The sequence below is a fragment of the Crotalus tigris genome, unplaced genomic scaffold (genome assembly GCF_016545835.1).
Source record: "Crotalus tigris isolate CLP2741 ecotype Arizona unplaced genomic scaffold, ASM1654583v1 scf7180000024340.7048381, whole genome shotgun sequence".
Taxonomy (NCBI): domain Eukaryota; kingdom Metazoa; phylum Chordata; class Lepidosauria; order Squamata; family Viperidae; genus Crotalus; species Crotalus tigris.
This window is the reverse complement of record NW_024100510.1, coordinates 5,708,073-5,724,003: the sequence shown is the minus strand read 5'-3', so window position 1 is coordinate 5,724,003 and position 15,931 is coordinate 5,708,073. Positions and strand designations below refer to the sequence as shown.

At 36.2% G+C, this 15,931-nt stretch overlaps 1 protein-coding gene across 1 annotated transcript in view; it reads left to right on the top strand.

The window, feature by feature from the left end:
- Positions 1-15,341, top strand: part of CDC5L (cell division cycle 5 like) — a 42,488-nt gene extending 27,147 nt beyond the window's left edge. Inside the window, exons 12-16 of the mRNA XM_039326448.1 lie at positions 4,812-4,892; positions 7,692-7,937; positions 9,846-10,043; positions 12,737-12,949; positions 14,623-15,341. Of these exons, the coding sequence (XP_039182382.1) occupies positions 4,812-4,892; positions 7,692-7,937; positions 9,846-10,043; positions 12,737-12,949; positions 14,623-14,727 (843 nt within the window). The 3' untranslated portion in view covers positions 14,728-15,341. The remainder of the gene's footprint in view (positions 1-4,811; positions 4,893-7,691; positions 7,938-9,845; positions 10,044-12,736; positions 12,950-14,622) is intronic.
- The last annotated feature ends 590 nt before the right edge of the window (positions 15,342-15,931 follow it).

The window sequence follows — 15,931 nt, the reverse complement described above, 5'->3', positions numbered from 1 at the left end:
GCGCAGGCCAGGCCCACCCCAGCTCCACAAAGGCAAAAAAAGTCGCAATGCATCATGTGACGTGATCAAATTTGACACCCGTGTGTTAGAAGAACAAGCAGTTTATAGTTCTTCAGTCGTTAGGTTTAAAATTATCATTTGAGTTATTATCCTGTGGTTAAATTAAGATTCTTGGCTTGTGTTCAGGCATCTCTATGGCATTATTTGAAAGCTTATATATTTTAATCTTGCACACTGCATGAATTCCACCATTGACTTTGACTTTGACTCACTATATTATAGTGAGTCAAAGTCAATGGTGGAATTCATGCAGTGTGCAAGGTTAAAATATATAAGCTTTCAAATAATGCCATAGAGATGCCTGAACACAAGCCAAGAATCTTGATATTATGATTATGATTGCATATATTATGCAATCCCAGGAAACCTTTGAATAAATCATGGATAGGTAATTGTGACTAAGATAATGATCACTTCCTAAACCAATAAATATTTAGGAGACAGTTATGTAAATCACCATATATACTCCTTCATTGTCAGTGAAAAAAACCTGCTAAATTGCTGGTTCACAGGCAGTTAAAAAAATGCGACGGACTTCCAGTTTACCATCACGGCGCCTGCGGACACAGGAGGGCGAGCTCCATCTTCCGCATCCTAATTCGTTCCACTGGGGGACCCTGGAAAGAGTCAAAAGTCACCCTGTATGGGCGATGAGCAAGGAGGGGATCCCATTTGATCGCGGGAGGGCGGCAGCCCTTCCGTTTGATTCAGGGAAGCCCTCCAAACCAGTGGGGGAAAGACTGGCCATAGCACTATGGCTCGTCACTAAGCTGTTGACAGCCGAAGTCAAAATTACCACCAAGCAACTTTAAAGCAACGTGGATAAAACTGGGTGAGACCTCATCTCTCTTTAAGACTTTAAGTATTTTTTTTCTGTAAAAGCTGCCCAAAGTATTTTTCCCCCTGTAAGGAGAGAGGGAAGGAAATTTTTATCCCACCCTCTAAGAAAAGCGGTGACTAATTACGCAGGGGAAACAGAGCAACTATAAGAACAATTTTAATCTAATTGGATGTATATGCTTTTGAAACTTGGAGACTAAAAGTGTTCCTTTTCTCATTGGAGACGTTTGTTTTTTTTTAAAAAAAAAAGACTTGAAAAATCACCATATAAATTTTGGATTTAAAAAGCTTAAAACGGTGTCAGAGACATCTTGTGGCAAAGTATGGTATTACAATTTGTTATTGCTTAAAAGAAATGGCTTGAAGCCCAGACTTAGATAAAATTTCTTTGACCTTGACAACTACCACCTGGGAAATACCCAGCTACAAAGAAGGAACTTCTGGGCGGCATATCTAGCCTGCTGGAACTATGAATGTAAACTTTTACTGATTCTCAGAGCTATACTTGGGGAATTGCTTCCCTATTTCTTTTTTTAAAAAATATATTTTATTGATTTTTTTAAAAAAAACATAAATCACTCAATAATTGGTGAACAGTGTGTTGTCTGGGTTACATTTATAAAACAATCATTAACAATTAATTTCTATAATGCATATTCCACATATTAATTTTAGTTGATTTCCTCTTTCCCCAAAGTAACTTCTTTTGCAAACATTGAGTTAATACAATTCTTATTGTTTTGATAAATAACAATTGAATATATATTTTTTTTCAATATTCCTAAAAATAATAATCATATTTAGTATAACATTTCTTTTATATTCAATCATTCTGGTTGCCTTATCATAGATCCTGTTACAATCCTTATTTTAGTTTATTTCTCCCATTAAATTCTAGATATTTTTACTGGTGAAGATTTTCTCAAAAATTAATTACATTTACATTTACAAATTTAACTCTATTTTTTCCATATAAGCCATCTGACACTTATACATTTCTTAAGAAATAGATAAAACAATGAAAAGGAAAAAAAAGAAACGAAAAAAGAGAAGAGAAAAAGAAAGGAAAGCAAGAGTAAAGAAACATAAGAAATAACCTACTACTTAAAATATATATCTCTCCTAGGCTAATATATATTTATTTCCTTAATTTCTTATTCTTTTTAACCATAATTAAGAATATATTTAATCTTTAATCTTTAAACATTCTGTTCAATACATCTAGTCATCTAGTCCTTTAACTCTTATTCAAAACATTTTTTAATAATTTTCTTAAATTCAGTCATATTTAAGTATCTAAAACTTTTCCTTTATTTAAATCATTTCAACTTTTTTATATTACTCATATCCAGAAAAAGAACACAAAAGAGGAAAAAGCATACTATATTGTTTAGAGAGTTCATCCCTCTTAGAATAGTATATTCCAATTTTTTTCTATTTCTTTAACCATATTCAAACAAATATTTCTTTTTTAAGTATTCTCTCTGATAAGTCTCATCATCTATTTTCTTGGTTTCCACCTTAATCTTTTTCCTTTGCCCAGTATCTTTCTTAATCAGTGTATTTTGTTGAATCAAAAGATTTTTTGTATGTTCACAAATGTTGCTGTAGATATAAAAAGTAAATCAGTATCTTTGTTAGGGGCATTTGCCTACTCCTTTTTATTGGGAATCTTTTTCCTTCTTTTTCTTTCTGCTTTTCTTGTTGCTTTTTGTCTCTTCAGTTCTGGAGTTTTCCCTGATGTCTCTGTGGAACATTTTATCCAGTCTTTTTTCTTGTCCTCGAGTTTATTTTATAGTGTTGAAATATAAGTTGTCTTTTCTAAATCTAGTATTTCTTGTAAATTTTTTTCCACTTGGATTAGATCGTACTCCTTTGTTTTGTAGAATTCCATCTTCAAGTCTCTATCCTCGAATTTATGTTCAGTCATCTGTTTTGTCTGTCCCTTCTCTGCTGTATTTTCCTGTAATTATTTTTGTATAAAATTGAATTGGAGATGAGTTGATTTATGTTTTCAAAGTTATTCTGAGTTTATTTGTGATTTAAGATGAGACTGAATGGAAGATAAATCTATCAGGACAATTGTGGGAAATTGGAGTAATAGAGAGGCGATCTAATGAATACAAATGGGCTCGTTCTTCCAAAAAAAACTTCAATCAAATGGTCTTTCTTACTCCAAATAATATATATAATAATAAAGGGAGAACTATTTGATGATTCAAAGGCACTGACATGGACGGTTAGCTGGCAAAGGAAGAAAGCCAGAGTAAGGCTAAAGAAAATAATGGCTTTGATTTATTAGAGAGGATATGTTACTAATTAGAGGGTTGAATATGGTGAAAAATAGATAACTTTTAGAAAATAAAGTAACATTATAATTGAATAGCTAAGATGTGTAACAAGACTGTTAGGCTTTGGTATGAAAAGGGAAAAAGGGAGAAGTTGAGATAAGGGAAATTTTGATCACCTAACAGAAAATATCTGAAAATCATAAATAACTGTGTTTTTGTTTTTTTGTTTTTTGGTTGTTTTTTGTTTTTCTTTGAATATTGATGGGAAAATAAAGTTTATGTATGTTAAAAAATATTGTTAAATGTAACAAAAATGTTTTTACTTAGTTGAAAATAAGAATCTTGTTTGCTCAATATGAGATATTTATGTATATTACTGAATTATTGGTTAACCCAGATAGCACTTATAATGCTTTTGACTTATTAGAGGGGATATGTTATTAATTAGACGGTTTAACATGGGGGAAAATAGATAACTTTTAGAAAACAGAACAAGACTGTAAACAAATAGATAAGATGTATATTTAGAATATTAGACTTTGTTATGAAAAGGGAAAAAGGAAGAAGTTGAGATAAGGGAAACTTTGGTCACCTAAATATAAAACACTTGGAAATCATAAATAATAAATGTTAATTTGAATATTGATGAGAAATTAAAGCTTGGGGGGGAAAGCAATAACAGGACATTGATTGTATATAAGGATCAAATGCAAATGCAATTAAGATATATATAAACTAAACACTATTGATAATTGTAACAAAGATGTTTTTATTCAGTTGATAATAAGATAATATTAGCTTAATATGAGATAGTAGATGTTAAGGGAAAAAGAGAGGAAATATCTGATGTTGTAACATGAGGTTTATATTAAAGATTTATGTATGCTATTGAACTATTGATTAACCCAGTCATCACGTTGCTTTTTAAAATACTCAATTGTAAAATGAGAAAATTAATAAAATATTATTTAAAAAGTGACAGTGCTTGGAGATATATTCATTTTAGAATGGGAAACAGTTCACTTACTGAATTACTGCACCCTATCCTCCCTTCCTTTCTCAATAAGCATCACTCAAGACTAAGAATCACTTTTGGGATTAGGACAATACAAAGACTGATACCAACTATTGTGTATAAACACAGACAGTATAGGTAGTGGGGCTGTTTCTCCTCCTGTGGCCTGTCAGTTGCAATTTGGATTTGGCAATGAAGATTTCCTATAATGGCTTTTATTTGGTGGCCTAGAAACCAGGAGACTGAGTTGTAATCCTGCCTCAAGCATGAAAAACCAGCTGGGTGACTAGGCCACTCTCTTAACACAACCAACCTCATAGGGTTGCTGCTATGGAGAAGGAAATACTCTTTTAAATTATATTTCAAAAAAAGGCAGGTTTTTTTTTAAAGCCTGGGACAAGTTGTTCCTCTTTATGGAAGAATGATTTTATATTGTGGAATGGGATTTCTTTTTTAAAAAAATTATTTGCAGCATTACACTTCTCTGCTCTTTATTTGATTTAGGACAGTATTTTCTGTAACAGATTTTGTTGGCTTTTCATTGTGCTCTGTGTTGCTGAGAAGTCTTACAAAAACTCACCCTAATTGCTGAAATCTCTTTCCAGACCATTCGAGAAATGGAACGTCTAAAAGCTTTAAAGCGAATGCACAAAGCTGTTCAGAAAGATCTACCAAGACCTTCTGAAGTAAGTTATTTCCTTATTCTAACAAATATGTGCTTCTCTACAAAAGAAGCTAAAAGAATAAATGTTGGCTAAGTTGTATTATAGGAGTTAGTCAGAGGTGGTTCTATGAAGCCCTACGGTTCTATGAAGCCCTACAGCACCTTATAGAATCAACACCAAAAAATGATGTCCTTATCATCATGGGGGATTGGAATACTAAAGTAGGAAGCCAAAAGATAACTGGAATAACAGACAAGTTTGGCCCTGGAGTACAAAATGAAGCAAGAGAAATTTTGTCAAGAGAATACGATGATCATAGCAAACACTCTTTTCCAACAACCCAAGAGATGGCTCTACACCTGGACATCACCAAACGGTCAACACAGATTGACCATGTGCTCTGCAGCCAAAGATGGAGAAGCTCTATACAATCAGTAAAGACAAGACCAGGAGCTGACTGTGGCTCAGATCATGAGCTTCTCGTTGCAAAATTTAGGCTTAAATTGAAGAAAATAGGGAAAAACACTAGGCCACTCAGGTATGAACTAAATCATATCCCTGATGAATATACAGTAGAGATGACAAATAGATTTGAGGAATTAGATCTGATAATCTAAGACAAAACTATGGACAGAGGTTCGCAACATTGTACAAGAGGTAGCAACTAAAACCATCCCAAAGAAAAAGAAATGCAAGAAAGCAAAATGGCAGTCTGTGGAAGCTTTGCAAATAGCTGAGGAAAGAAGGGCAGTGAAAGGCAAGGGAGAAAGAGAAAGATACACCTAATTGAATGCAGAATTCCAGAGAATAGCTAGAATAGATGAGAATGCCCTCTTAAATGAACAGTGCAAAGAAATAGAAGAAAACAATAGAATAGGGAGAACCAGAGATCTCTTCAAGAAAATTGGAGATATGAAAGGAACATTTCATGCAAAGATGGGCATGATAAAAGATCAGAATGGCAGGGATCTAACAGAGGCAGAAGAGATTAAGAAGAGGTGGCAAAATTACACAGAGGAACTATACAAGAACGAGCGTGGCGTCCCCGATAACCACGATGGGGTGGTCACTGACCTCGAGTCAGACATGCTTGAATGTGAAGTGAAATGGGCCTTAGGAAAGTTGAGCAACAACAGAGTTAGTGGAGGTGACAGTATTCCAGCTGAGCTATTCAAAATCTTAAAAGACGATGCAGTAAAAGTGATAGACTCAATTTGCCAGTAAATTTGGAAAACTCAACAGTGGCCACAGGATTGGAAAAGGTCAGTTTACATTCCAATTCCAAAGAAAGGCAATGCCAAAGAATGTTCAAACTATCACACCATTGCACTCATTTCACATGCAAGTAAAGTTATGCTTAAAATCTTACAAGCTAGACTCCAGCAATATGTGGATCGAGAACTTCCAGAAGTACAGGCAGGATTTCGAAGAAGCAGAGGAACTAGAGATCAAATTGCTAACATACACTGAATCATGGAGAAAGCTAGGGAGTTCCAGGAAAACATCTACTTCTGCTTCATTGACTATGCTAAAGCCTTTGATTGTGTGAATCATAACAAATTGTGGCAAGTTCTTAAAGAGATGGGAGTACCAGACCATCTTATTTGTCTCTTGAGAAACCTATATGCGGGTCAAGAAGCAACAGTGAGAACTGGACACGGAACCACTGATTGGTTCAAAATTGGGAAAGGAGTCTGGCAAGGCTGTATTCTATTGCCCTGCTTATTTAACTTATATGCAGAGAACATCATGAGAAAAGCAGGGTAGATGAATCAAAAGTTGGAGTTAAGATTGCCGGGAGAAATATCAACAACCTAAGATGTGCAGATGATACCACTCTAATGGCAGAAAGTGAAAAGGAACTAAAGAGCCTCTTGATGCAGGTGAAGAAGGAGAGTGCAAAAGTTGGCTTTAAACTCAACATTAAGAAAACCAAGATTATGGCATCCGACCCTCTCAATTCCTGGCAAATAGATGGGGAACAAATAGAGGTAGTGACAGATTTTATCTTCCTGGGCTCCAAGATCACTCTGCAGCCAAGAAATTAAAAGATGCTTGCTCCTGGGGAGGAAAGCTATGGCAAATCTAGACAGCATGTTAAAAAGCAGAGATATCACCCTGCCAACAAAACTACATACTGTATAGTCAAGGCCATGGTTTTCCCAGTTGCAATGTATGGCTATGAAAGTTGGATCATAAGAAAGGCTGAGCGCAAAAGAATTGAGGCCTTTGAACTATGGTGCTGGAGAAGACTCCTGCGAGTCCCTTGGACTGCAAGGCAGTCAAACCGGTCAGTCCTAGAAGAGATCAACCCCGACTGCTCTTTAGAAGGCCAGATCCTGAAGTTGAAACTCAAGTACTTTGGCCACCTAATGAGAAGGAAGGACTCACTGGAGAAGAGCCTAATGCTGGGAAAGATTGAGGGCAATAGAGAAGGCGACGACAGAGAATGAGGTGGCTGGATGGAGTCACTGAATGGACTCCAGAAGATGGTAGAGGATAGGAAGGGCTGGAGGAACGTGCGTGAGGTCGCAATGGGTTGGACACGACTTCGCAACTAACAACAAGTCAGAGGTATGAGATGGAGAAAGGACACATTAGGCTCATCCTTTCTTTTTAAAGCAGCCCTTTCAGAAAACCCACTGATGTAGCTTTGATTGATTAAAAATATTTTTAAAAACAGTAAAATATTTCTATTTTTTGTAAGCTTAAAATGTCTGTATCTGTGTTCTATACATGAATCTAATAAAAGTAGAATTTATATTATAAGAGGTTGCTCCCCAGTGACTATGTGAATGATTTTTTATTGGTTTGTTTTAGGTAAATGAAACAATCCTGAGACCTTTAAATGTAGAGCCACCTCTGACTGATTTACAGAAGAGTGAAGAACAGATTAAGAAAGAGATGATCACTATGCTTCATTTTGATCTTGTACATCATCCTTATGGGGAGGTCCCCGGCAGCAAGAAGATGAAAGTTCCAGGAATGGGAACCAGTAGCACAGAACATATAGCATATCTTGAACACAATCCGTATGAGAAATTTTCGAAAGACGAGCTCAAGAAGGTCACATAATATTTACTGGTATCATTTTGGTCCCTGTTTTGTCTGCTTACAATAATGTATTTCACAAGAAAAGTACTTTAAAAGCCTTATTCTTGCAAGTTGAGAACATCTATACAGCATGGGTTGGGCAATTCTTTTGGCACTAGGGTATTAAATATATATAGATGATGAGTTTTGGGCTGAATATGCATATTTGTGTTTATAAGTATGGCCTCCTCAGCGGTGCTAGAAAAGATAATTTATTAATCCCCTGCCACAACCAAGCAGTTGATTAGCGGGCTATCAGGATACACTGTGATGTTAGTTATGTTAGTTAGTTGAAGATTCTCCCAATATTCTGCTTTCATCTCACCTGTACCTTATCCAAAGAGGAATGGCATGAAGTAGCCAGAATTAGCAGAAACTACATTTCACTTCACCCCAACTGTTGTCCTCATTGTTTTGCAGCTGCTCTTTCCCATTGTCCCTGGGACACATACTGTACTAAGGGACTGGAGCACAGTTTGGATTTTTAAGTTAGTCCTGTTCCTCATTTCTGGTGTAAAATATTTTTGAACTTGTACTGAAGATTCATTATATACCTAGTTTATATTAAGAAGTTGCTGCTTGATAATTTGGATTTTTTTCTTCTTAGAGAGACATTTTAACCAGTTTAATATTAATACAACACATTTGATAATGGCTCATCATAAATCGAGTCAACTTACTTGTGAGTCGCAAACATTTTGTATTTCATCTTCCAATTTCATTATCTTGCAATTTTGGAAATTAAGAATAAGCAATTTAAGGCTTTTAGATTTTTATTTGGTGCTGTATTTGAGTGCCTGGTTTGAAGGAAAAATAATAAAGAAAGAAAATTAAAGCTTATGTTTCAGTTTCTCAGATCAATTTTTTTGGTTATCTCAAATAAAGTCTTCCCTTAAAATATTTATTCTTTCAGATTTTTATCTAAGTTGTTATGTTAAGCAGTACCCCAGCTAGGCCTGATAGATCCAGCTGTCAATTTCATGACTTTGTAATCCCATAATGTGAATACAGTGGGGCCACCTCTCATTGTTCTTTTTTGTAGTTCCATGTAGATCCTGATACCTTGACAAAAGGCTTATACTCAACTTGCTCATGTTGATCTATCATGCCAAAATGTATAGAACTGTAAAGAATCGATTTTTAGTAGTGATTAGATCTGTTGCCACTGAAAATTGATTCCAAAATGTTAAGACAGGAAACTTGAAAGGGAATTTGAATTTTATTTTTTATTTATTGACCATGTATTGGGCCATATAAAGTAGAGGTAATCCTCCACTTACAACAGTTCATTTAGTGACCAAAGCTACAATAGCACTGAAAAACGTGACTTATGACCATTTTTCACACTCACGACCGTTGCAGCATCCCCAGGGTCATGTGATTTACATTTGGATGCTTGACTCTGACTTACATTTATGAAAATTGCAGTGTCCCAGAGTCCTGTGATCCCCTTTTGCAATCTTCAGAAAAGCAAAGTCAATGGGGAAACCAGATTCATTTAACAACTATGTTACTAATTTAAGAACTGCAGTGATTCATTTAACAAATGTGGCAAGAAAAGTCATAAAATGGGACAAAACTCATTTAACAAATTTCTCACTTAGCAACATAAATTTTGGGCTCAATTGTGGTCATAAGCTGAGGACTACCTGTATGTTTGTCATATAGCAAAAATGCCCCGGTGAACTTTATATGTATGTATATACTTAATTACATTTAAATCCTAACATTTCTTTCAGGAGCTCAGGATGACGACCATGGCACTGTCTCTGTTTTTTTCCCTACCACCACTCTGTGAGGAAGTTGATCTCAGAGTGACTGGCTCAAAGTCATAGATGAAGTGCAGCAAAAGGTTTACAACAACTTTCTTATTGCAAACAGGCTGAAGACCTTCTGGTCCAAGAGATGGAAGTTGTGAAGCAAGGGATGAGCCACGGAGAGCTTTCAAGTGAAGCTTATAATCAGGTGTGGGAAGAATGTTACAGCCAGGTACTGTTCCTGCCTGGGCAGAGTCGCTACACACGAGCCAATTTGGCCAGTAAAAAGGACAGGATTGAGTCACTTGAGAAGAGATTAGAGGTTGGTATAATCTTTTTTTGTCCTGATTCTGTGGCAGTTTTTATTAGTTAAAAGGATTATAATTTAGGTCCTGGATGAAGGCAATGGTAAACTTTTTCTGCACTGTTACTAAGAAAAAAGAAAAGTTCCAAAGAGAGAGAGAGAGAGAGAAACAGAATTAAAAAAGTAAAACTTACATACTGATAAGCAACCAAATACTTTATAGTTTTACCCAAAATCCTTTTGGCTTATATATTAATTAGGGGGAAAAGATCGATAAGATGTGTTTTTAAATTTTCTGCAATGTAATGACAATTTATCACCACTTTCCTGCTCATAGGAGGACATTTCTGAATGCCAACACCAGGGTTAGCTTAGTTATTACTCTTCTGCTAGAGACAGTTAACTCACCATTGATACATGAGTCCAGAAATATTATCTAGAATGTATAAAGGTGCTTCAAATTTACGTTGGATGTGAAATGGTGGAAAATATGAACGGTCACTTTATCATGTCTGGTGAACGTGCAAAAAATCTCACCTTTGCACGGAACAAGTTCCTTTGTATTCCATAACCTTAAACCTCGACACAATTATTGAATTGGATTCCATAAAGTTGAATAGTTGAGGAAAAGAGACTGGTAAATACATTAGCCTCTGAATTGGGGTTAAATCATGAATAATATTAATAAGTTATGTTTAAACTAAAAACCAAAAGCACTGTTTTTTGCTAGTCTGTCATTCTCTCAATTTGCAAAGACGATTGACTACGCATGATACTTGAGGGTTTGTATAAAGTATTCAAGCTTATGATGCTTATGATCTGGAAAGTCAAGATTTTAAATGTATGTTATGCTCTTTCAAAACTATGCTCAAGTCTAGCAAATTTGCAAAAGAATTGCCAATGTGTAGTAGTGTTATTGTATGATAGATTAATTACATTTGTATAAAATTAGTATTTCTGTCATCTAAATGAGTATGTGTGGATTAAAGATTGTACAGGGGTGACAGATATAACTTATTTATTTATGAATATTGCATTGAAATGTATTCTATGTGGAAGGTGTAGCTGAAATTAACACAATTGCCTTGTAAAACATGAAAATAGTCTCAGTTTTATTTTTCAGAGAACTTGCAATAAAGAGAACGTACATATGTTTGTCCAGCAGAGGGCACTAATGCTCTTCAGTGTCTTTCATTACGCTGTCATATAAATATGGAAGATGAACTGCTTTCTTAAATATTCCAGCATAGTGTTTTTCTCACGAAATGAAAATTATGTAGTGTCTTAAATATGAATATTAAATATTCACTCAGATTTGTGACCATATAGATTAAGGCTCCAATTTTGTTGAAAGAAAACTTCAAGTTCAATAAGGTTTATTTCTTAATACACAAACATACATATCGGATTGCAATCTAAAAATGTGCTACAAATGAAATATTTTTTAAAAAGCTATTGTCTTCACATGTCTTCATGTGCATTGTTTGTTAGTCGTGTCTAGAATTTAGAGAATGATCTTTAATCTTTGATTTCCTACATGCCCTTTAGATATTTTGCTTTCACTAAATAATAGCACACAAACGGAATTATTTATTGTACTATTTTATTAAAGTATACATAAATGTAAAGTGAGATCTCTGTTTTTACATAAGTATATGGATTATTTTTTATTTATTTAAAATTGTATTGGCCTCCCAAGTCCATTATACACTGAGGTACATGAATGTGTTTCCTTGAAGTTGTTAGAAAATATAGTCACTATGTTTTTTTGCTGAAATCTGTTAAAACCTACTTTGTGGGATGTCACTGCGGGGTTTCATGCTCATATATAGACAGATTGGGAAGGTACAAACCAATTTTCTGTGATTGTCCTTCATTTCCATCTGCTACAAAGAAAGAAGATGAATCCATTATTCTGGCTTTTGCTGTTTAGTTAGTACATTTATATGAAATAGTGGGGACCTCTGCTTTAGAATATGCTTGTTAGAGTTGCAATAGGAATTGTCAAAAAAGGTTTCCATTTGTTTAAGAAATGGCTTTTTAACATGGTACTTGCCATTTTGAATTTTCCACAAGATTTTGTGCTATGATGTGATAAAGAGTGGGATTAACCAGTTATTTTAAGCAAATTGCCTTTTTAGATTGTAACCAACATCCTTAATTACTAACATTTATTTCAGTCTAAAAGCTCATGCTTTTAAAATTCCAGAATTTATCTTGAAGTGATCCTTTAGGTCATGAAATGGTTTTCAGAATCTTTATTTGGCTTAATGAAAAGACTGTTCAAAATTCAACCAGAGAGAACGTAGGCATAGACTACATATAGAACACTGGATCCGATCAGATTCTTCAACTACTGTAGTGTTGTTTTTGCCCAGAATTTTCCCAAGAATGTATGTGAAAAAAGACAAATGCTTTAATTCCACAAGCATTAATTTATTGTTATCTTTATGGACTTCCCTGTCTGTTCTGTTTTCTTATTTCATACTTCCAGAATCCCAGGTTTGCTCTGTTGAACAGTGTTGAAGATAAGTTACATATGTAAGCACTTAAAGTTCTCCTATATAATATCTGTATGTACTATCTTAGGAAAGAAGATAAATATAAGATATAACATCTCTTCTTTTACAGCTCAGTGCTGTGTGTGTGTGTGTGTCAGATATGTAATCATTAGATAATCATGCCATATTCTTGATTGCATTTGTCAACAGATTAACCGAGGTCACATGACTACTGAAGCGAAGAGAGCTGCCAAGATGGAAAAAAAGCTAAAGATATTGCTTGGTGGTTATCAGTCTCGAGCAATGGGACTCATAAAGCAATTAAATGACTTGTGGGATCAAATTGAACAAGCTCATCTTGAACTGTGCACATTTGAAGAATTAAAGAAACATGAAGATGCAGCTATCCCAAGGCGACTGGAGGTAAAATTGTGTTAATCTACAGGCCATCTCTAAAAAGAATGACAGTGTAAAAGAAATAAGCAATGCAATGTTAGTAAAATCATTTTTTTAAAATTTGTATATTATAGAATCATTATATTTAGATTTCCTTTTAGATTTGCCTTTGCTATACAGTGCCAGCCACTTTATTCTTCCTAAATTTTTGAATGTTTTATAAAGTCTATTAGAAATTAGCTCTGTCTACATAGTAATGCTGAACTACTTACCTCCAGATTTATGTTGTCACTTCCCATTGAAAACAAAGACTTGTCTTTGTGGCTTATTAGGAAAGTTTTATTTTATTATTTATTTATTATTTTTAAAATTTATAAGCCACCCCACTCCCGAAAGACTCTGGGCTGCTAACAATAAAAAACACATAAAACATAACAAAACAACAATACAAAAACAATCATCCAGGGGTAAGGTTTTATAAACCCCAGGCCTGCCGGAAAAGCCAGGTCTTAAGTAGCTTACGGAAGACCAACAGGGTGGGAGCGGTCCTAATCTCCGGGGGGAGCTGATTCCAAAGCGTGGGCGCCATCACAGAGAAGGCCCTCCTCCGCGGCCCCGCCAAATGGCACTGCTTGGCCGACGGGGCCTGAAGGAGGCCCAGCCTGTGGGATCTAACCGGACGTAGGGAACTATGAGGTAGTAGGCGGTCTCGCAAATAGCCTGGCCCTGAGCCATATAGGGCTTTAAAGGTAATGACCAACACCTTGAATTGGACCTGAAGATCAATAGGCAACCAGTGCAGCTCACGGAGGATAGGTGTAACGTGGGTGTATCGAGGAGCACCCACTATCACTCGCGTGGCTGCATTCTGGACCAACTGTAGTCTCCGAATACTTTTCAAGGGTAGCCCCATGTAGAGCGCGTTGCAGTAGTCCAAATGTGAGGTGACAAGGGCGTGAGTGACTGTAAGGAGAGCCTCCCGGTCCAGGTAGGGTCGCAACTGGTGCAACAGGCGAACTTGTGCAAAGGTCCTCCCAGCCACAGCCGTCAATTGATGTTCCAAATTCAGCTGTGGATCAAGGAGGACACCCAAGTTGCGAACCCGCTCCGAAGGAGGTATATTTTCCCCCGCAAGAGTCAACACTGGACAGTCGACATGATCCTTGGGAGGCAACATCCAAAGCCACTCGGTCTTGTCAGGATGAGCCTGAGTCTGTTAACCCCCATCCAGACCCTCACGGCTTCGAGGCAACGGCCCATCACACCGGCCGCTTCACTGAGAGAGCTCGGGGAGGAGATATATAACTGGGTATCATCAGCATACTGATGAAACCTCACCCCGTGCTGTCTGATGATCTCACCCAGCGGCTTCATATAAATGTTAAATAGGAGGGGAGAGAGGACCGACCCCTGTGGCACACCGCATTCAAGGGGCCTCGGGGTTTACCTCTGCCCTCCCACCAATACCGATTGCGACCGGCCAGAGAGGTAGGAGGAGAACCACCGTAAAACGGTGCCTCCCACTCCCACCCCTTCGAGTCGTCGCAAAAGGATACCATGATCGATGGTATCGAAAGCCGCTGAGAGGTCAAGTAGCACCAAGACAGAGGATTATTATAATTCTTCCCTTCCATACTGAGTATAGCATCCTATTCTTTCCAGGTTATTTCATGCTAACTTTATTATATTTGTTCTTGCAGTGCCTAAAAGAAGATGTTCAACGGCAACAGGAAAGAGAAAAAGAACTTCAGCAGAGATTTGCAGAATTCATGCTGGACAAAGAAACATTTCAGTCAAAATATTAAGCCTAGTTTGCTTATACCGTGACACCATTGTTTGTAACATTTTTCAGATGCAGCTGATAAATTATGATACATCTCTCCCATCAAAATTAAGCACAAGCAAATGTGCTAGTCAATTTATATCTTATTTTAAGAAAATGCTTTGTACCACACAGTCATGTACCTTTTCCTTCAGAAGAAAGAAGCAGAAATAAAATGCTGGTTCTGATCCTGATCTAACGAGCATTATTTGCATGCTGTAAAAATGCTATACAGGGTAAACATTCCACACCCACCTTTTAATTCATACAACCATTTTGTTAAAGTTACTGTTTTCTTGTCCTTTTAGTATTTCACCTTTATTGAGATCAAGGAAACGTATATATTTAAAACAGTCTTTGTGCCATTAATTACTGTGAATATAGAATGTAAAGCAGTGTATTAAACTGTATTTGTCTTAAACGCCTTGAAATTTGTTTGCAAATTAAATTTTTAAATATCATTTTAAATTGAAACTAGGCAACAGCATTATGATCATTCATATAATGTTCATATGACTACTATGGATTTTATGTATTTCATGTTTCATTTTGTGGCTATTTTGTTGATCATAAAATAAAAATTACAAGTTCATAAAACGTGATGTGTATATGACGTGAAGGTTGACTGTGAGAATATCGTGAAGATTACCTCAGACTTCAAACATGGAACTTGAAGTATGTGTTCACATAGTCTTGGTAGATAAAACTTTCTGTGTCTCTCCCCCCCCCCCCATTCCTCTCTGAGATATCTGGGAACTACTGTTGCTGCTACTTTTAGTTGCGTGGAAGCAGTTTATCTGCAGCTAGGAAACTACTTGAGTACCTCCACAGCACTTCTTCATGAGTTGGACATCTTGGGATGGACTCCTCTGGCATGGCCCATTCTCACTTTAAGAGCCCAAACTTGAGTTTTGTAGTCCCTCATTCCCTTCCTTTCTGCACTCCTTGTCTCCTTACCATTCTTCACCTGCCTGTTCTGAGCGAGGAGCTAGAACTGACGTGCACTTGAAGGGCAAGAGACATGGAATACAGAACTGGGTGTGATTTTCAGAGGCTTTTTGCTGGTTTAAAAGCTCTATTCTGATCACTCTACAAGTCAGTAGGATTTAGATCAAGGATTGCAGCCTTATATTACTACTACTGAACCTTGCCTTGTATTTTGTCCCCAACTTTATACTGTATTTTAT